The sequence below is a fragment of the Caenorhabditis elegans genome, chromosome I (assembly GCF_000002985.6).
Source record: "Caenorhabditis elegans chromosome I".
In the NCBI taxonomy this organism is placed as follows: domain Eukaryota; kingdom Metazoa; phylum Nematoda; class Chromadorea; order Rhabditida; family Rhabditidae; genus Caenorhabditis; species Caenorhabditis elegans.
Window position 1 is genome coordinate 2,862,849 of NC_003279.8, and position 20,662 is coordinate 2,883,510.

At 34.1% G+C, this 20,662-nt stretch overlaps 6 protein-coding genes and 3 non-coding genes across 22 annotated transcripts; 3 read left to right on the forward strand and 6 right to left on the reverse strand.

Moving 5' to 3' along the window:
• Positions 1–1,162: 1,162 nt before the first annotated feature.
• Positions 1,163–1,213, reverse strand: Y71F9AL.21. Its single transcript, NR_050011.1, has one exon. It is a non-coding gene; the product is annotated as an Unclassified non-coding RNA Y71F9AL.21 (non-coding RNA).
• Positions 1,214–3,657: 2,444 nt separating this feature from the next.
• Positions 3,658–7,324, forward strand: Y71F9AL.10 (E3 ubiquitin-protein ligase ZNRF1; the record flags this gene model as incomplete). 5 transcript variants are annotated; one of them, NM_001373752.1, is made up of 6 exons in its annotated part: positions 3,658–3,757; positions 4,396–4,458; positions 4,578–4,749; positions 4,987–5,082; positions 6,120–6,225; positions 6,346–7,324. In NM_001373752.1, the coding sequence occupies 6 exons, from the start codon at positions 3,692–3,694 to the stop codon at positions 6,404–6,406; spliced, it is 564 nt and encodes a 187-aa protein (NP_001360589.1). The 5 variants fall into 5 exon arrangements, with proteins under 5 accessions (NP_001360589.1, NP_001360588.1, NP_001360590.1 ...); NM_058658.10 differs by having other exon boundaries at positions 3,660–3,763; positions 6,346–7,322; NM_001373751.2 differs by lacking the exon at positions 4,396–4,458 and having other exon boundaries at positions 3,658–3,763.
• On the reverse strand, positions 7,293–12,447 carry Y71F9AL.12 (the record flags this gene model as incomplete). Of its 8 annotated transcripts, none has more annotated exons than NM_058659.6 (8): positions 7,293–7,783; positions 8,650–8,867; positions 9,818–9,905; positions 10,267–10,377; positions 11,570–11,671; positions 12,021–12,189; positions 12,234–12,304; positions 12,355–12,441. In NM_058659.6, 8 exons carry the CDS (start codon positions 12,439–12,441, stop codon positions 7,760–7,762), a joined length of 870 nt encoding a protein of 289 aa, NP_491060.3. The 8 variants fall into 8 exon arrangements, with proteins under 8 accessions (NP_491060.3, NP_001360592.1, NP_001360595.1 ...); NM_001373761.4 differs by having other exon boundaries at positions 7,295–7,783; positions 9,818–9,914; positions 12,355–12,447; NM_001373762.3 differs by having other exon boundaries at positions 7,760–7,783; positions 10,246–10,377.
• A 102-nt stretch (positions 12,448–12,549) lies between these two features.
• On the reverse strand, positions 12,550–13,460 carry rpl-10a (Large ribosomal subunit protein uL1). Of its 3 annotated transcripts, none has more exons than NM_058660.6 (3): positions 13,297–13,460; positions 12,802–13,123; positions 12,550–12,753 (listed from the first exon to the last, which is right to left on the reverse strand). In NM_058660.6, exons 1-3 carry the CDS (start codon positions 13,452–13,454, stop codon positions 12,583–12,585), a joined length of 651 nt encoding a protein of 216 aa, NP_491061.1. In that variant the 5' UTR covers positions 13,455–13,460; the 3' UTR covers positions 12,550–12,582. The 3 variants fall into 3 exon arrangements, 1 of the variants encoding a protein (NP_491061.1); NR_002354.1 differs by lacking the exon at positions 13,297–13,460 and adding an exon at positions 13,172–13,191 and having other exon boundaries at positions 12,583–12,753; NR_002353.1 differs by lacking the exon at positions 13,297–13,460 and adding an exon at positions 13,179–13,186 and having other exon boundaries at positions 12,583–12,753.
• A 28-nt stretch (positions 13,461–13,488) lies between these two features.
• On the reverse strand, positions 13,489–13,706 carry Y71F9AL.19. The gene has a single exon (NR_050012.1). It is a non-coding gene; the product is annotated as an Unclassified non-coding RNA Y71F9AL.19 (non-coding RNA).
• Positions 13,707–13,849: 143 nt separating this feature from the next.
• Y71F9AL.20 lies at positions 13,850–13,995 on the reverse strand. Its single transcript, NR_050013.1, has one exon. It is a non-coding gene; the product is annotated as an Unclassified non-coding RNA Y71F9AL.20 (non-coding RNA).
• An 88-nt stretch (positions 13,996–14,083) lies between these two features.
• On the forward strand, positions 14,084–15,638 carry Y71F9AL.9 (CUE domain-containing protein). Its single transcript, NM_001381536.2, has 4 exons — positions 14,084–14,238; positions 14,289–14,504; positions 14,556–14,867; positions 14,924–15,638. The coding sequence occupies exons 1-4, from the start codon at positions 14,088–14,090 to the stop codon at positions 15,187–15,189; spliced, it is 945 nt and encodes a 314-aa protein (NP_001368006.1). The 5' UTR covers positions 14,084–14,087; the 3' UTR covers positions 15,190–15,638.
• A 91-nt stretch (positions 15,639–15,729) lies between these two features.
• Positions 15,730–18,082, forward strand: Y71F9AL.8 (Myb_DNA-bind_3 domain-containing protein; the record flags this gene model as incomplete). The annotated part of the gene is made up of 7 exons (NM_058663.4): positions 15,730–15,794; positions 15,841–15,936; positions 15,985–16,101; positions 16,152–16,436; positions 16,603–16,705; positions 17,297–17,542; positions 17,921–18,082. The coding sequence occupies 7 exons, from the start codon at positions 15,730–15,732 to the stop codon at positions 18,005–18,007; spliced, it is 999 nt and encodes a 332-aa protein (NP_491064.1). The 3' UTR covers positions 18,008–18,082.
• Positions 18,028–20,606, reverse strand: dnc-5 (Dynactin subunit 5). Its single transcript, NM_001393141.1, has 3 exons — positions 20,476–20,606; positions 19,180–19,513; positions 18,028–18,176 (listed from the first exon to the last, which is right to left on the reverse strand). Exons 1-3 carry the CDS (start codon positions 20,590–20,592, stop codon positions 18,073–18,075), a joined length of 555 nt encoding a protein of 184 aa, NP_001380049.1. The 5' UTR covers positions 20,593–20,606; the 3' UTR covers positions 18,028–18,072.
• Positions 20,607–20,662: the final 56 nt, after the last annotated feature.

Here is a 20,662-nt window from a genome sequence, read left to right on the forward strand (position 1 = left end):
GAAAAAACTAAAGAGCTTGAATTTTTCTGCCAAAAAACATAATTTTCCCGAAAAAATTAAATTTTTTGATATTTTTTTTTCAATTTTACAACAAAAAAAATATAGAAAGGACCACATTATTTTTGAATTCCCGTTTTCTGGCTAAAATCATTGGTTTTCAGACATTTTTCCATTAAAAATATTGATTTAATGCTAAATTATCGATTTTCCTGGCAATTTCAGAGTTTTGGCAGATTAAAATATGTCTGAAAATGTGAGAAATAAGATTTTCAAAAAAATTGAAAATAAGCCATAGAATGCAATTTTTTACCAAGTTTTTGTCTAAAAAGAAGAAAAATGTCCAAAATTATTGCCATTTTTCAAAAAATCAGAATTTTTTTGCGAAAAATCGAAAAAAAATGACTAAGAAACTGAAATTTAAAAAAATTTTAATTAAAAAATTTTAGTTTTTCGATTTTATAAGAAAATCATCCAGGAAATTCTAATTTTTTGTTGCAAAATTGGAAAAAAATTAATTTCTAAAAAATTTTTTTTCAAAAATTCTATAAATATTTTAACAGTTATATTCGGAATCAGTGTACATTTTTTGATTTTTTTGGAAATGAAAATAATTAAAAACCGAAAAAAAAACACTCCAAAATCGATTTTTTTTTTCTCATTTTTTCGGTTTTTTGAGCCGAACTAAAAAAACGAAAAATTTGAATTTTTTATTTTTAGGTTTAAAAAAAACCGGCAGGCCTGCCTTACCTTCACCTCCGCCTTTAAATATTATTCAAAATTTCCTAATTTCGAAAAATCGAATTTTTTTTTTCAAAAAATTGAAAAAAAAAACAAAAAACTGAAATTTAAAAAATTAAATTTAATCAAAAAATTTTGTTTTTCGAATTTATTAAAAAATCGAAAAACCCACACCCTTGTGCCGGGAAACGCAAAAAATCAGATTTTTTTTGCATTTTTGATTTTTTGGAAAAAAAAATAATTAAAAACCGAAAAAAAACTCCAAAATCGACTTTTTTTTATTTTTTTGGTTTTTTGAGCCCAACTTAAAAAAACGAAAAATTGAAAATTTTTTTATTTTTAGGTTTTTTATAGAAAAACCGGCAGGCCTGCCTTACCTTCACCTCCAATTTTCCATTTTCCACCTCTTCCAGCCCCAGGCATCTATCTCTCTCTCTCTCTCTCTCTCTCTCTCTCTCTCTCTCTCTCTCTCTCATCTGTCATCAATTCAATGCTCCATCCGTGTCCGTGTCCATTCTCCGGTGCCCCGCGACCCCCGTGACCGTCTCCACGTGTCTGCGTCTCCACCTCGTCTCGCACTATCTCCACCTCTTAATTTCTCTGCGCCCTCCGTGTCTCTCGTCGCCGGGCGCCGAATCAATGAACACCTCGGGAAGGCAGCCACACAGCAGCAGCAGCAGCAGTCCCGTTTTGTGCATGACCCCCATCATCATCATTTGAAAAGAAAAAAAAGAACGAGAATTTTGCCCTGCGTCACCCAATTCCCCATTATATTTAGTGTCGTCTTTCCCCGTTACAGAGAGATGAGACCTTCATTCATTAATCCCCTTTCCACTAATATAACTGTGACCTCTTGTTAATGAAAAATGTAATTTCCCTGTGTTTTTTTTTCACTTAGCTGGTTACATTTTTTACTGAAAAATTAGCTCTTTTTACTTATTTTTACATTTAAAAAAAATTTAAAAAAATTTTTTTTTTGGTAGAAAAATTCAAACTAAAAGAAAGTGTGTATTTTAGCTTTTTTTCTTAAGTTTTACATTAAAAAATTGGAAGAATCATAAAATAATTTTATAATTTTTTAGAGTTAAGTTCGGTCATTGTGGTCTATTTTGAGTCAATTTTTCGGCGTAATCTGTGCAAAACACCGTCTTGGTAATTATTCTGCCAAAAAAAACATTAATTTTTCCGAAAAAATCGGAATTTCTCATGATTTTTTTTCAATTTTTTTTAGCAAAAATTAAAAAAAAAGAGCCAATTATTTCTGTAGTTTTCTCTGTAGTTTTTCATTTAAAAAACATCAGTTTTCCCCCATTTTTCCCCATTTTCAGGCAATTTCCCTCAAAAAATTACAAAAAAGTATTTTTGAATTTTCAGCGAATTTCTTTTGGCTTTTGGCCAAAAGAAATTCGCTAAAACTTGAAAATTGGCTTCAAAATCGATTTTTTGCTGAAAAATGCTTGAAAAACTGTGTTTCTTATCAAATATTAATAAAAAATCGAGAAAAATCAACAGATTTTCAAAAAAAAAAAAGAAGAAATTTCGTTAACTTTGAAAAAAAAAACCGATGATTTTGGCGATTTTTTAAATAATTTGAATTCCCGCGATTTAGTATCTAAACTCCGCCCATAAAACCGTGCCGCACTTTTTTTTAAATTTTTTGACAGAAATTATTATTTTTCGGGGTTTTCTCTAATTTTTTAATGAAAAAATGGGCATAAATAATGTTCAATAAAATTTTCGAATATTTATGGCCTTTTTTGCATTAAAATGTTTTTTAACTCAAAAAATAAGAATTTCCGTCGAAATTGAAGTGCGGCACGGTTTTATGGGCGGAGTTTAGATTTCAAAACCGGTAATTCAAATTAGTTGAAAAATCGCTAAAACCGTCGGTTTCTCTTCGTTTTTCGTGACATTTCAGCATTTTTGAAAAGAAAAAGCCGAAAAACTAAAAATTGTTGGTTTTCCCGTTTTTCGGTTATTTTTTCAAAAAAAAAACCGAAAATTGGCAATTGTCGACCGGCAATTCTACAAAATGAGACGGTTGAGCATGTTTCCCCGGTATTTTTCATTAAAATTTAATAATACAATATAGAAAAATATTTTCTCTATCTGGAAATAATTTTTATTTGACTTGGAACAACCGAAAAAGAATTCGAAAATTTTTCACTTTCGGACAATTTTTGAAGTCTTTTTCGGTTGTTTCAAGTCAAATAAAAATTATTTCCAGATGGAGAAAATATTTTTCTATATTGTATTATTAAATTTTAATGAAAAATATCGGGGGAACATGCCCAACAGTCTAATTTTGTAAAATTGCCGCGCACCTCTGGTGTCAAATTTGCTCTAAAAAGTGCAATTTCTGCCGTTGCACGTGGAGTCAGAAAGTCCCATTTCGTTTTGATCTTCGAAAAATGCGGGAAAAGAGACGCAGACATCTCATCTCGTTTCGCATGGTTAAGAGCGTGCTGACGTCACAATTTTTCTGGAAAAATATTCCCGCATTTTTCGTAGATCAAACCGCAATGAGACAGCCTGACACCACGTGCCGTTGTAGGGTGTAAACCGTACTAAAAATATTGCATTCTGAATTAAAAAATATCGATTTTGAAGTGTTTTAAGATGTTTTTTTTCGGTTTTGCCCAAAAAAAACCCAAAAAGGGCTCCCCTGTTTGGGACCAGTTTAAGTATAAAATTTAATCATCAATCATCAAATTCTGAATTTCAAGCCATTCTCTGTTATCAATGTCACACTTTTTTTGGCGTAAATAAACACAAAAACCGTCTATGTTTTTGTCATCATGTTTCTCCTTCCGATATTCGGTGTTTTATTATCATTTCTTGCTTTTAATTTCGACACTCAATCAGTGAATTATCGATTTTCCGGCGAAAATTTTAAAATCTTAAATTTCCGCTTGTTCCAGAACCTCTCCGGGGGAGAGAAAAGCTGATCGAGATGGGCGGTCGACAGTCATCAGTCACCGAAGAAAGACCTCGTAGCAACTCGGTAGACACTGCACAGGTTCGGGTTCGTTTTTCGATTATTTTGGCTTAAAAATCCCTGAAAAACAGCGCCGCACAGAAAAAGAGGCGGAGCTTAGTTTTGTAACTCTGTGGCGCGGTTTTTTTTCCTGATTTTTTCGCCCGTTCCGTACTGATTTTCTGCAATAAAGTTTGATTTTTCGGTTGTTGAAAAAATGAGAAAAAAAAGTCAAATTTAAAAAAAATCAACAAAACCGCGCCGCAGGGTTGCAAAATTACGCTCCGCCTCTTTTTCTGTGCGGCGGTGCTTTACAAAAAAATATGATAATTTTTTCGCAAATTTTTCTCAAAAATTCAGAAATTTTCCAGCTTTTCAATAATGTAAATTTCGGATAAACAAAAGGCGGAGCTTAGTTTTGCAACCCTGCGGCGCGGTTTTTTCCTGATTTTTTGATAAAATTCAATTTTTCGAATTAAAATATTATTCTTGCGCCATTTTCATCGATTTTATGTAGTTTTTCGATAAAAATAGATTTATTTATTGAAAATCTATAAAAAATTCCGAATTTTTTGAAATTACAGTACTCTTGAAAGGCGCATACGAACAAAAACTATCGTGTCGAGACCTAATACCTCAAAATTTCAAAATTTTTTGTATAAAATTTAAACATTTCCCAGGTATCCTCTCAACACTCATCCTCCCAGCGTGCAAATGTGATGACAGCAGCCGAATTTATGCAGGTAGGCGGAAAAACGCCTGCCGCCTGCCTGACCGAAAGCCTACCTATCGCTTTAGGCGAAAGGCAGGCACTAAAACCGCGCCTGTCTACCTACTCGAAAATATATTTTAAAAATTCCAGACAATGAGAAACGCGCGATTTCTGAGCTCATCATCGGATTCGAATGCTTCTGAAGACGACGCAGGGCCCTCCCATTCGACGACGCATGGGAATCGTTCACGAGGACTACACGCGACTCCTGGACGACTTCACGGGCACCATAGCCGTCGATCGGTTCCTGTCTTTATGATGGGTAGGATTTTTGGAAATTCCATTCATTTTATAAAATACACGTGGTATCAGACTGCCTCATTACAGTTTGATCTACAAAAAATGCGGGAATTTTTTCTCAGAAAATTGTGACGTCAGCGAAATGAGATGAGATGTCTGCGTCTCAACTTCCGCATTTTTTGAAGATCAAATCGAAATAAGACATTTTGGCTCCACGTAAAATATATAATTTTCCCCAACAAAAAAAATAATTTTTCAGATATGAAATGCCCGGTTTGTCACAAAGTTGTACCATCGGACGACGCGGATATTCATCTGGTCATGTGCCTGACGAGACCCAAAATTACCTATAATGGTTAGAATTTCAACAAAAAAATTGCTGTTTTCGCAGTTTTTTTTGGTTTTTTCAGGGAAAATCTAACAAAAAACCGAAATTTTCAAATATTTTAGTCAACGATGCTCCGATATTACGCATCACGCGTTGTTTAGCGTTATCCAAAAGTTTTTTTTAAGTCGAATTTTTCTAAAATTCGATCTTTCTAGACGAAATTTATATTACGGTGAACAAAAAATTCTGAGACTGCGTATTACACAACATATTTGACGCGCAAAATATCTCGTAGCGAAAACTACAGTAATCCTCTTAAATGACTACTGTAGTGTCGATTTACGGGCTCGATTTTCAAAAATATTTTATTTTTGAATTTTGACAGTGATATTCAACTTTCCTTCGTTTTTTTCGTATTGTTTTGTCATCTTTGTGATTATTTTCAGAATTTTATTGATTAATAAATTATTTAAATTGAAAAACGTTCAATATTGGCGTATTTTTACATTATTTCTTGTCTATTGTCGGGTTTCGCCTGGAAAAAACCTACAATAGACGGGAAATAATCTAAAAATACGCCAATATTGAACGTTTTTCAATTTAAATAATCTGTTAATAGATAAAATATTAATAGAAAGCTCACAAAATGACAAAACAATACGAAAAAACGAAGGAAAATTGAATTTCGCTGTCAAAATTCGGAAATAAAATATTTTTGAAAATCGAGGTCCCGTAAATCGACGCTACAGTAGTCATTTAAAGAATTACTGTAGTTTTCGCGACGAGATATTTTGCGCGTCAAATATGTTGTGCAATACGCATTCTATGAATTTTTGGGTTCCTGTAATATAAATTTTGTCTAAAAAGAAAGCTATTTTTCGCGGAAAACTCGAAATTTTCACGAAAAATCGGTTTTTTCTAAAAAAAAAAATTGGGGAAACGCTAAACAACGCGCGATGCGTAATATCGGAGCATCGTTGTCACTGTTTTTTTTCGAGAAAATTGCGAAAAATGTCAATTTCTCCGAAAAAATTTTTTTTTTAAATAATTCCAAAAATTTCCAGATGACGTGCTAAAAGACGACAAAGGAGAATGTTCGATTTGTCTGGAAGACCTCGAAGCTGGACACAAAATAGCACGATTACCATGTCTATGTATCTACCATAAACAGTAGGATTTTAATTTTTTTTTTTTGAAAAATTTTGAATTTTGAAAAAAAAATTTCGCAAAAAATTTTAAATTTTGAAAAAATAAATTTCCAAAAAAAAAAATTTTTTTAATTTTTTTCAGATGTATCGATGATTGGTTCAAACGGAAGAATTGCTGCCCCGAACATCCCGGTGATGATTGAATAAAAAAATATCTTCTAATTTTTCTGTTTCTTGTACTTTTTTCTCCCTTATTCATTTTTTTTCATTTTTTTCGCATATTTTCCTATTTTCTCGAACGATTCGACACACACACACACACAAATCATGGGTATTTTAATTTTATACTGTTGAAATTCAACGATCGAAAGCAGCGCCGTACAGAAATAAAGGCGGAGCGTAATTTTGCAACCCTGCGGCACGGTTTTCCCCTTTTTTGTTGGTATTTCGAAAAAGTTTAGACTTTACCTATTTTTCGAATTAAAATGCACTCAAAATCTTAATTTGGACATTTTCATTCGAAAAAATAAGTAAAATCGAGACTTTTTTGAGAAAATTAACAGGAAAAACTGCGCCGCAAGGTTGCAAAAATACGCCCCGCCTCTATTTCTGCGCGGCACGGTTTTTTCCTTTTCTGTTGGTTATTTTCGAATTAAAATGTTCAAGATTGTGAGAATATTTCATGCTTACAATCTTAAATTGGGCATTTTCATTCGAAAAAATTGAAAAAAAAAATCAAAGGGAAAAACTGCGCCGCAGAGTTGCAAAAATAAGCTCCGCCTATTTTTCTGTGCGGCGCAGATCGATAGTTCAATTCCAACAGTATCTATTCGTTCTTCCCCTTTCTCCACACAAAACCTCTGCTCCTCCAACGTCCCAGTTTTTCTAAAAAATACACTTCTGGTTTCTTTTTCGCGCGCCTGCGCGCGTGCCCAAATGCACACACTGGTTCACTTTATTTTCTGTTTTCCTCCGTCTCCTCGTCTTCTGACTCGTTTTTTTTTGTATCACACACACACACACACACACACACACTCGTCCTCTCTCTGAGGCATAATTTATACATATTTCTGTACAGTTTTTGCTCGATTGACAATGAAATTGTTGTTTCCGTTGAAAAATTCGGTGCGTTTTTACATACAAGAAGAAATGAGGCGATGGTGGTGATACTGCTGAAATTCGATCCGTGACTTTTGCAAAAAAAAGAGGCGGGGCTTGATTTTGCAACGCTGCCGCACGGTTTTTCGCCTTTTTTTTTTGATTTTTCGATTGAAAATGTTATCCAATTTAATTCTCATAAGATTCGAGCATTAAATATTTTCGAAATCTTATGAGATTTAAATTGGATAACATTTTCAATCGAAAAATCAAATAAAGGCGGAAAACCACGCCGCAGGATTGCAAAATTACGCTCCGCCTCTTTTTCTGAGCGGTGCGGTTCGATCATCCAATTTCAACAGTAGAACATGTAAAGCAGAAGGAAAATTATCAAATACTGAAAATATAAGGCAAAATATGGAAATAAATTAGAAAAAGGAAATATCACACGGCGGCGTTCAAGTAGACTTCTCAGCTTTCTTCTGGAAAAGTTTCAAATTTTTTGAATGTCCGAGATATTGAGGCACCACGGAAAGGAGCACTGCGGGAAGTTTTCTGCGAATTGACATCTTGAAATTTTTGAGCTAAAGATACGGTACCTGGGTCTCGAAACGACAAATTTTTCTTAAATGCGAAAATGTGTGCGCCTTTAAAGAGTACGGTAATTTCAATTTCGCGGATTTTTAACGGTTTTTTTCGTGGTTTTCTTGTTATATTTTATTTTTCTAGACAAAGAAATATTTTTTTGAAATTTTGTTTTTTTTTCTTATTTTACCAGTGTGATAACTTTAATTTTAAGTTGAAAAAAGTTAAATTCATTCCGCAGAAAATTTGAAACTACAGTACTCCTTAAATTTTACGAAAAGTTGTCGTTTCGAGACCAAACATGCAAAATTTTTGCGGCGGTTTTTTTTTCAGTTTTCCTCAAAAAAATCATTTAAAAAATCTATGTTTCTAAAAAATGATTTAAATTTTGTTTTTTTTATTGAATTTTTTTTGTTAGTAACTTTTTTATTAATTCCGAATTATTAATTTTTAAAAAAATCGAAATTTTTTGAATTTTTCTGTAAAAATCGAAAAAAATTCGTTTATTTTTTTTGAATTTTTTCAAAATATAATTTTTCCCGTTTTTTCGATATTTTTCAAAAAAATTGATTTAAAAATTTTTTTTCGATTTTCTGATAAAATTTTTCTCTGAAAAAATCGCAAACTATTCGATAACACCCGTTATTCCGAAGCTTCGTTGTCTATTAATTCAAATTTTTGTCTCTAGTGGCACAGAAAAATGGGTGTGGTTTTCAATCTCGCAATTCTCGTTTCCGTGGTGCCTCCAAAATGCTTGTCGAACCTCATTCTCCCCGGAAGATCCACCATTTTCTCCCAGATTCTTTGTTGCACAAACGAGATCAATATCAACAGAAATCGATACATCATCCTGATTCGTTGTTCCCTCGGTAGTTGTTGGTGAATCTGGTGACAGGTTAACTCTTTCCGCGTGTTGTGGAGCTGGAATTGTGGCGTCCGGGTTTTGATCTATCCATTGAGCAAAGTGACGAATTAATTGGTCTGGAATAATTTTTTTTCACAAAAAAATCGAAAATCAAACATTTTAATTTTGCCGATATTTTTGAAATAACTTTCAAATAAATTGAATTTTTTGTTAATTTTTTTGATAAAAATTATGATTTTTCGGTTTTCTCTGGAAAAATTGGAAAATTTTTGGGTGTTGCGAACTAAAAATTTCTAAACTTTTTTTTGTTGATTTTCCGACTTTTTTCTTTTTCCATATTTAAAAAAAAACTTGCTATTTCTGAAAATTTCTTTAAATTTTGGTTATTTTTCGTGTTTTCAGGAGAAATTTTATTTTTTATTAGGTTCATCAACATTTGCAAAATTTTCTAAAAATATTTCGATTTTACGGTTTTTTCTGGTAAAACATCAGTAAAGTTTGGGTTTTTCAAACTAAAAACAAAAAAAAAGTTGAATTTTTTGATAATTTCCTTCTAAATTTGGATTTTTCGTTTTTTTTCTCTGAAAAAAAATCGAATTTCTGCGGTTTTCGAGAAACAAACATAAAAATTGAATTTTTTTTTTCAATTTCGATAAATAGCTATAAATTTTGATCATCATTTTCTTTAAAATGTTTATTTTCAGGTTTTTTTCCTAAAAAAGGCGATTTTTTTGATAAAAATTAAATTTTTGGTTTTCCGGAAAATCTAAATTTTTCGGCTTTTTGTTTGTTTTTCCGATATTAAAAAAACTCGATATGTCTGAAAACAGCTTAAAATTTTGGGACTAATTTTTTTTTCGGTATTTCGGTATTCAGGAAAAAAGTTTAGTTTTTCAATTTACACGGAAAAATTGAAAAATCTGATGACTTCTAGTGAAACTCCTAGTTAACTAGTTATATAACAACTTTTTTGAAATTTTTTTTGTTAAAAAAAAAGGAAAATCAAAAATTTATAAATTATTTAAATGAAGTAAAAAATAAATAAATTTTCAATCCGATTATTTACCGGCAGCCGGTCCAGAGATCGTATCATCTTCATTCATATTATACTCTGTTGGATCTGCTTCATCGTCCATGAAATTCGAGAGTGTACCCTGTAAAGTCTGACAAATTTGTTGAGAATTTAGAAGGTTATCGAAATTTCACACGATTTTGGCATTTTTAAAGGCGCACGGATTAATTCAGATGGGTCTCGACGAGCAACAAAAGTTTATGGTAGTTTTTTTTTGGAATTTTTTCCTTCTTTCATTTTCCTTTCATTTTTAATGAATTTTTTCGTTTTCTGTAGAAATTCTGTAGAAAAAAATGTTCATTAAAAAAGTGTGGTTTTTCCGCGAAAATGTCCAAAAAAACTGCCATAAACTTTTTTTCGCGTCGAGACCCATCTGAATGAATCCGTGCGCCTTTAAAAATGCCAAAATCTTGTGAAATTACGATAGAGTCGTGTATTTTAACCTTTCCAATTGCATTTACAACTCTCCATGGCCAATTACACACTTCCATGGTCTCAATGAGCCGATCGACTCCAATTTTTTCTGCTTGTTCTGCTGCTTCAACCAGTTGATCCTGAATTGAAAATTGTCTATTAAATAACTGATAATTAAAAGTGGAGTAGCGCCAGCAAGGAAATTGCTTTAAAACACGCCTATGGGGCCACAATGACCAAATACCATGATTAAAAAATTCAAAAAAATTTTCTAAATTTTCTATGATTTTTTGAAATTTGAAAAAATCTCAGTTTTTCCTAATTCCTATTTGAATTACCGCCAATTGGATTTTTTCGATGGAGCGCGCTTGCACGTTTTTAAATTTATTTATTTTATTTTTTGTTATTTTCCACCGATTTTCAATGTTTTCGGTGTATTTTTGCTTGAATTTTAGAGAAAAAGTCAAAATAATTGCAAATTTTCGATTAAAAAACAAGCGTACAGGCGTAAATCTGTGAAATTAATTAATTCAGGTTCGAAATCGTTTAAAAGCGTTACTTTTTGATTTTTACGCCTGTTTGCTTTTTAATCAAAAATTTGCATTTATTTTGACTTTTTCTCTAAAATTCCACCAAAAATACACCGAAAACATTAAAAATCGGTGGAAAATAACAAAAAATAAAATAAATTAATTTAAAAACGTGCAAGCGCGCTCCATCGAACAAATCCAATTGGCGGTAAATCAAATAGGAATTAGGAAAAACTGAGATTTTTTCAATTTTCAAAAAATCATATAAAATTTAGAAAATTTTTTTGAATTTTTTAATCATGGTATTTGGTCATTGTGGCCCCATAGACGTGTTTTAAAGTTTTTATTTTCAAAATACTGAAGCTGGTCCCAAATGCCAGGACACCAAAAAGTCAAAACTAAAAAATGTTATTAAGTTTGAAAAAATACCGATTTTTCAACTAATTTCCGCGATTTTTTCACCAAAAAAACTCCGCCCATAGAATCGTACAGCACACTTCGGTTTTTTTTTTGACGGAAATTCTCATTTTTTGTGTTGTTTTTCTAATTTTTAATAAAGAAATAGGTCATAAATGTTCAAAAATCGTACCGAGTATGACGGATTTTATTTCAAACTTTTGAACATTTAGTGCCTTTTTCTTTATTAAAAATTAGAGAAAAAACACAAAAAAAAAAGAATTTGCGTCGAAATTAAGCGGGTGTAATTCAAATTTTAGTTGAAAAATCGCCAAAATCATGGGTTTTTTTTCGGTGGTATTTCGGAATTTGGGGCATTTTTCTCCAACTTTCTCCAAAAAATTACCTCATTCGGTTTCAGGAAAACAACTTCGAACTCATTTTCGGCAACAAATTTTTCAAGTCCATCAAAATCCGGACATAGTTCCAGTGATTCCACGATGATTACCTAAAAAATTTTGATTTTAAAATGGATATTCTCTTTTTTTTACAAATTTTAATAGATTTTTTTAAGAGAAAATTCAAAATTTCCTATTTTTCATCAATTTTAAATTATTTTCATGAGAAAAAACCAAAGTTTCTTCTAAAAAATGAGAAAAATGGCCAATACTTTAAGTTGTTTTTTGGAAAATCGATTTTTTGAGTTTTTTTTCGAATTAGAGAATTTTCGATTTTTTTTTTGAAAATCGAAAAGCCGGCAATTTAATTTTTTCATCAAATTTTCGTTTGAAAAAAAGAAAAATTGGCAATTTTTAAAGCTGTTTTCGGTTAATTTTTGATTTTTTCAAAACTAAAACCTTTGTATCGGCTTTAACTTGATTAGAGACAGTTTTAGCTTCTTCCAGCTGATCCATCGACTTTAATGCGAAGAAAATGCACATTATTGGAGCATTGTTGGCCTCGTAATCTGCTGACAATTCAGAAAGAGTTTCATATGTTTTAATGCCATATTTTGCAGAATAATAACTGAAAATCCATAATTAAATCCTATTTGACCCCGAATCTCTTACTATGTTTCAATGAAATAACAATCAGCTTCTTCTTTGACAGCTTTTGAACGTTCTTCTAAACTTTTTCTGATCTGTAATTGATATTCATGAGTTATTAATAAACTCGTATTCTCCTTTTTACCATTCCATCAGTATCACCAACGATCGCCAAGAACTGTTTCGGGGGACCCTTGCACTTCACCATGAAGTGTTCATTTTTCTCCGACATCTGAAAGTGACGAAAGACCAGTTCTTGTTCTAACGAAAGATTGAAGCAACTTCCGATAGACGATTGTTAGACAATGTAACTTTTGAATAATGCACGACTAGATAGAATCAAATCAACAATGTTTATTGAATAACAAAGTAATTAATAAACTCTTTGTGGCTTTCCCATGGTGGACTTGATGTTCAACGATCTCACGTTCTGCCAGTTCTTCTTCAAGAGCGAGACGAGGAAGTTGATGGAGAGGGAGATGTTGGAGACAAGCTCCTCCTGGGTGAGTCCAACGTGACCGACGGCGACGGAGAGGCAGAGAACCTGAAATGATACAATTATTAACAGGGCAATAAGAATGATAATGTTTACCTTCTTCATCTGGAACTTGACGGTGGCGCGGATCTCGTCACTCTTGCTTTGGAGAGATTCTCCGTGGGTAACGACGGAAGGGAATTTTCCGGCCTTGTTGAGTCCTGGACCGAGGATACGTGGGATCTGCTTGATCAAGGATTCGGAAGCGATGAAAGCATCGTAGCTCTTGGCGAGCTTCTTGATGAGCTTCTTCTGCTTGTTAAGCTTCTTCAAGTCATCGGCGCTCATCGATGGAATGTCTCCGGCGGCAGCCTCGTCAAGATGGTGCTGGTCTCCGAAGACGCACACCTTCATGTTTGGGCGTGGAATGTGCTTCAGTCTGGAAAATAGAACAATAGAAATAAATCCAAATGACACGATTGGTTACATTATACCAGCTCATATCATTATTTCAAAGCGGCAATAATTGCCTCCCCAAAAATTTAAGACCCTGGGTGGGGGTCCGTTAGGCTTTGAAAGTCCCAACTCCCTGTTTTCACAGGTCGTAGCTACCTGATGGATCCGCTGAAACGCTTGTCCTTCTGTGGGTCGTAGTTCTTGAGACCGATCTGGAGCTCGATAGTCTCACGGAACTTGCGTGGCTTTTCCGAGGATCCCTTAAGGACCTCAGCGATAGCCTCATTAAGAGACTCGCGGGAAACCTTCGACATTTTACCCTGAAATAGAAATAAATTAAGAATTCTATATAGAGGGCAGCAAGTGGATAACGTTCAATAACGAAAAAATAGGCTTTTAAAACCTTGAAAGAAAGTAAAAATCACTCAAAAGGAGAAAATATATCCAAAAATCTACAGAAAAACCACAGAACGAAGAGAAAAGAACTGTGGAGATAAAATTTTAGGCCAAGCAGTGCACACGCAGCAACGAGTGTTACCGTACTTGCTTTCGCGGCGGGTACACACCACTGCAAAACTACATGCGTCTTCCTCGTGGCACGTCTTCCTTCCCTTTTAGGCCTTTTCCTTCGAGATTCTCATTTCTTTTTCCACTTGTTATCATTCTCATGATCCTGTCAATCAGTACTCGTATAAATTGATAAAATATCCATTTGCCCTGTTCCCAGTACGCTCCCCATTATGTAGGTTATCGCTCTCCGAAACGCGCGTCTCAGTGCCACCCTGGCCGCTACGCGACCGCAACGCGTGCCAACCAGCCGAGGAGATTGGTGTTTTACGTCGCTTACCCAAAGTTTTACCGAACCTTCTCATAATCTGTTTCTTATGTATCTTTCTTGACATTTCGATGTGTCCTTTCTCGTTTCTTTACTTCAAATTTCCAGAAAAATGGCACCAAAGGAAAGCGAGAAGAAAATCATGCAGGAGAAAATCGCCAAAGTTCGTGAAGTCGTTGATAGTGTAACCAATAATGACATCATTATGGTTCTTCACTCATTCGATCTTGACGTTGGCAAGACAATTTCTGCTTTCTTGGAAGGTAAATCATTTTAATTTGATTTTTTTTTAGAATTTATTTTTAATTTTCAGATGGAGCCTCTAGCATTCTTGGAGGATGGACCACATCAGATGGAGTCAGTGTAACCGCAGCTAAAAAGAAGAAGAACAAGAGCAAGAAGACTGAAACAGCTGCCCCGGAAACGACGCAAAGTGCTCCAGCGCCTGCTAAAGCGGCTCCAGCTCCAACTGTAGCCGCCCCAGCCTCTTCTTCGGTAACTAAATCAGCTGCTGCACCTAAACCAGTTGGTACGTATCTTTTTCTTCTTTCTTTTCGTCTGTAATAATAATTCCTTTCAGTCAGTGCACCAGCTCCAGCTGATCCGTTGTCGACAGCTTTCAAGGCTATCCGACTCGCATTGAACGACCGCGAGAAGGAGTTGAAGCAGTCAAACGCTTCACAATTTGATACCTCTACAATTCTCAAAGCAATTGCTGCTCTTGGAGGATCTTCAAAGCCGGTTGCCAACGGAAAGCCAGCAGCAGCTCCAACGAAGCAGGCGGTTTCTCCACCTCCAGCCGCTGGGCCAATCAAGCACGCTACTAGTCAGTCAAGCATCACTTCATCCGTCGGAGCAGATTCAGGTGTTAACCTCAGCCCAACACACAAAGGTATGCGTAAAATGTCTCTAGAATAGAATTTTAATTAAAAATTCTTTTATTTTCAGAAGATAAGAAAGCCGCATCAAAGACAGTCACCAACACGGCTGGCTTCCAACTCACTTCATCGGGACTCAGCGCCGATCAGTTGGCTGATCTTCAGAAGACACTCATGCTCACAATGGCATCTCGTGGCGTCGACGCTTCCCTGATCACCTCTTCGGAAAACGTTGCACGCAGACCGAAAAATAACAACAACAACAATAAGTCAGGCGAGGGCAAGAAAGGCAACAAGGGAGCCCAGAAGGATCAGCCAAAGCTGTCCATTTTGTAAACCCCTTCTTCATTCCTTCAAAAATCCCCCCTTCCACCTCATACCATTTCTTGATCGAGCAGCTCACTGTGGTTCCTTGGTTCGAAGATGGTACTCCGGCAAAGTGCATCTTTATTTTTACTGTGATTTGATTTGATAATTATAGTATTGAAAGTGAATGACCCTATTCATTATGCTTGTAATTATAATCCATTATAACTTATTCCGTTTCTTTCCTTTCCCCCCTTGGTTTCGCTTAATTTTCCTGTTCTTCCCTTCATCCCCAACATTTTTCATTTTTTTATCCTGCACCCCCCTTAAATTTATACATACACACACATATATATATATCACACAAGAGGCCTTATTTGTTTTATGCGGGAGACATCAGAACTTTTTGTTTTTATTTCCTTTCTACGTCTTTTCTCTTTTCTTCTTCTTTAGTAATAAAACCACTATGGGAGTGTAAAGGTGTTTTTTTTCTTCATAAATTAAATAGTTTCTTTTAAAAATTTATTTTTTTTTGTTAGCACCCCAGATAGGAGGCTCTTAATTTTTCAGATGGGAAACCAACGACATCATTATAACGATTACGAAGATGTGAGAATGCTCAAATGGGTTGCCAGGCAATATAGAATGCTTAAATGATATTTCAAGAATCACCTCTTTCAGAAATGACAAGAGCCTTGGACCGTTTGGAATAATCACGTGGCAACTGTACGTTGAAGCCTACAATTGTCCGTATTCAGTGCAATCACTGTGTGGACGGTGCGAATTTTTAGAAAAAATCGATTAAAAATATGGAATTAATTACAGAATGCGACGTCAAATTGTCCCGAATATCGATTATTACTCTCGACATTTGAAATCTTCGGATTTAATTTCACTTGAGAGACGTTTTGGGTCAAGACTCGGTGCTGAGACTCGAAAATAGTAATTATTAATTTCAGAAAACATGAAATAATTAAAAAAAATGTTTTTAGCATTCGAAATTTGGCAGTAAAAACCGTGAAAATCGTGCAAGTAGTTGCAAGCCGCCCGGTGGAGAAAAATTCTGAAATTGAGGTGCAAAAGGTCGCAAGCTTGGAGCTTCAAGCGGCTCCGACGGCTCCGACGACCAGCGCAGCACAATTGGGCAAAACAAAAAGTCCTGGAGCAAGAACTCAACGGATCGAAAGAAATGATGAGTTATCCCGTGATGTGTTCGAAAGTTCTTGTGCTTCGACAATTGTGGAGCCAGAGCCTCCACAAGAAGAGCCTCCACAGAGGTGAATACTCCACAGATGTCACAAAAAATCGAATTTTTTGCCAAAAAAACTAGTTTTTGCTCCGAAAAACCAACAAACATCGATTTTTTTTTAAATTAAAAAAAAACTTTTTTTTCTCTCATTTTTTCTGCAGCAGGAAATAAATAAATTGAGGAAATATTTTCAGATCACACAATTGGAAGACGGAAATGCGAAAAATAGCCGGCCAAGCAGCTCAAGCAATTAACGATTTGATCCGACAGACTGTTGAAAATAATGATTTCAATAAGGTACAGCAAAGATAAGATGCATGTACCTTTAAATGTGAAGTACGGTCGTATACGGTGCCCGGTCTCGACACGACAATTTTTTTTTCAATCAATTTTTACGGTTGTGCGCCTTTAAAGAATACTGTAATTTCGAACTATTGTAGCTGTGGAATTTTCCACCAATTTTTCAGTTTTTCTCAAAGTCGTGTGTTTTTTTAATCGAAAAGCTATGAAAACTCCTCAGAAAAGAGTAGTTTGAAAATACAGTACTCTTTAAAGGCGCAAACCCTTTTGTGTTCGACAAAAATTTTCGTGTCGAGACCGGCTACCGTATTTTTGGTGCGAAATTTCGCGTCTGGATAATAAGAGAAACACTAATTTTCTTTGATTTTGTGAAAATTAGAAAAGAAAAACATTTTTTTCCGGTTTTTGGCTTTAAGCAAACACTTAAAACGGAACTTCTCGTTTTTTTTTTGGAAAAAAAAATTAAAAATCGGAGAGGAACTTCAAACCAATCAGCGCCTGGCTCCGCCCACCTTCGCTGATTGGTTTGGAATTTTTGGCCCTAAAAATGACACAATTTCGTATAAAATACAGTTTCTTTTTTTTCAGAAAATGTTCGCTGAACTCGAGAACCAACAAAATCTAGACCACCTGTACGGAAAAATGTTCGACGATCCAAATAAAGCCGATTGGATAATGATTGATGTCAAAAAGTTCACTGAAAACCACCTTCGCATGCAATATTTCCGTAAAATACGCGAAGAGCTACACAAAAGATTCACCAATCAGCATATCATTCGTGCCGTTTTTTGCTTTTTCCAATTTTTTGAGTATTATGTGACAGTTTGTGTTGATGTGAGTTTATTCCGAGAAATTGAAAACTTCTCGATTTACCTGAATTTTTTACTTGAATCGCCGCGCTTTTGTCTCTAAACTCCGCCCATAAAACCGTGCCGCACTGTTTTTTTTTCTAATTTTCAATTAAGAATACGGTCAGCAATGTTAAACAATTATTGAAAATTAGAAAAAAAAAACAGGAATCTGTGTCGAAATTGAAAAAACCAGAGTGCGGCACGGTTTTTATAGGCGGAACTTAGAGACAAAAGCGCGAGAATTCAAATTAGGCGTAAAAAATCCGAATTTTTTCGTTTTTTTTTCTTTTTTGGCATTTGGGACTAGTTTTTGAGTATTTTAAATTAAAATCCTTTCAAAAAATTAAAATTAAATTTCCAGGAGTCCACCGACAACTACATTCTGCTAATGAACAAAGTTTTGGAAATGTCCATCAAATTGTTGCCACTTTATATTGTTCATTGTTGATCATGCTCGCCCCTCCAATGTTAAGAATTATTTATTGAAATCATCCCGTTTTATTTACAATAAAATTATGCGATAGCTCGTTGTTTCGGTACGAAATTATCATAGTACATCGTTATGGCCTCCATCATCAGGTTCTCGGTGCAACGGGGTTCAGTGCCGACCACTTGAGCTGAAAAAGAGTTGATTTTGTTTTGGAAAAATTCCGGCAATTTTTGGAAAATTGCCGAATTCGCCGGAAATTTCATTTTCTTTTCGCGGCTCAAAAATTTCTTGGAGAATGGAAGAACTGCCGGTGTAGTCCTCGAGGAGGTTTTTTTTTTCAAAATTTTAAAAATCAGTTTTCAGCAAAAATGATCGATTTTGGAAAAAAAATTTTTTTTTTGAAAATCGAGAAATTTAAAGAACATTTATTTCCAAAAAAAATTAAGAAACTACCGGAGATTATTGAAAATTTTAATTTTTTCTAAAAATTAAAAAAAAAACTTTAAATTTTCGATTAGTACGATTTTTCGGAAATTTTTTTCAAATTTTTGAGAAATTCTTTCTGATAAATCTGCATTTTTTTCTGAAAGTTTTATTTTCTAGAAAATCCAAAAAAAAATTTCAGATTTTTTGGTAAAAAATTCAAATTTTCGATAATATCCGGCCATTTTTTTTCAAAGAAATGTGTTTTTTTAAAATAAAAATTGAATCTTCATTAAATTTTTTCTAATTTTCCTTTTTTAAACTGAAAAGCCTAAAATGGTCCAAAAATGAAAAAAATCGAGTCAAAAACTGAAAATTTACTGTAGAATAAAATTAAAACTTCTCCTCGGGGAGTACACAGCGATTCTACCATTTTTTGAAAATTAGGGAGCTCAGAAAAATAAGAAAAATAAGAAAAATCGATAATTTTCGATTTTTCGCCAAAATTCCAATTTTTCAATAATTTCAGTTTTTTTAAAAATGTTTTTTGAAAGAAATTTCTCAATTTTTCCAGTTTTTTCGATTTTTCCTACTTAAAAAGTTCGAAAAATTAGGAATTTTCGATTTTCCGTCAAAATTCCAATTTTTCAATCATCACAGGCAATTTTTGTGCTTTTAAAAACGTTTTTTTTCCAGTTTTTCGATTTTCCGGCTCTCAAAAAAATTAGGAAAATTTCAAATTTTCGCTTTTTCGACGGCATACTGACCAGGATTCCCGCCGATCGTTGAGTACGGTGGAAAAAGTGCGTCCGCTGGAACTACAGTATCCGGAAGAACCCTCGAACATTCTCGAATCACACAACCATTTCCGAGCACCGCACGAGCTCCAAGATGTACAAATGCGTAGATTTGAGCGGCATTGACGACACATTCTTCTTCAATAAATACATAATCACCAATCATAACGTTGCACATTGTTGGTTTTTTGCTGAATATTTTCATGCATGGACGGATGTTACATCGAGACTTTAGAACACAATATTTTCCAATTTTAACTGTCGCCAGATCACCGCGAATTGTCACTCCTTCCTCGATTATTGTCTGCAAAATTTCACTTTTTTTGATGTTTCAAATCAGGGGTGGGCGGCTATTTATTTTTGGCAGATTGCCGGTGTACCAAAATTGCCGGTTTGCCGAATTTGCCGGAAATTTTAGATTTTGGCAACTTGACAGTTTACCGAATTTGCCAAAAATTAGAATTTTTGGGAAATTGCCGGTTTGCCGGAAATTTTAAATTTTTACAAATTGCCGGTTTGTCGTTTGCCGAAAATTTCAATTTTTGACAAATTGCTTATTTGCCGGAAAATTTCAATTTTTCGAAAATTGCCGGTTTGCCGAATACTTTCATTTTTGGAAAATTGCCGATTTGCCGAAAATTGTAATTTTTGTCAAATTGCCTATTTGCCGGAATTTTTAAATTCCGGCAAATTGCCGGTTTGTCAAGTTTGCCGGAAATTTTCATTTTCGGAAAATTGCCGGTCTGTCGGAAATTTTAATTTTTGGAAAATTGCCGGAAATTTTTTTTTCTCGCAAATTTACGGAAATTTTAATTTTTGGCAAATTGCCAGTGTGCCGGAAGTTTGAATATTTGGCATATTTGCCGGTTTGCCGAATATTCCTAAAATGCTCAATTCCGGCCCACTTGCCGATTTGCCGGAAATTTTCATTTTCGGAAAATTACTGATTTGCCGGAATTTTCATCTTCAGCCGGTTTACCGAATTTTCAAGAAATTTTAATTTTCGCCAAACTGTTGGTAATTTTAAGTTTTGGTAAATTGCCAATTTGCCGATTTGCCGAAAATTTAAATTTTTTCCAAATTGCCGGTTTGGCAAATATGCCAGAAATTTTAAATTCCGGCAAATTGCCGAATTTGCCAAAAAATTTGTATAGCTTATTCCAAAAATCTAGAAAAATTATATTGCGCTATTTTTTTAATTTCTTTTTTTTTTCAAAATACTTGGAAAACACTGAATTTTTTCTAAAAATTTCCAAAAATTCTCACTTTTCCAGCAATTAAAATATTCTGTGTTCCAGCAATTGCATGCTTCTTATTCACTTTATTTCCCGTATGCGTCTTCGCCCATTCCGTCTCATCGTAGTAGACAATTGGAAGATCCATCTGAAAATCAGCGTCTGAAATTTTTCTAGTTTTTTTTTAAATTCAAAAATATCACAAAAGAGTTCTACTT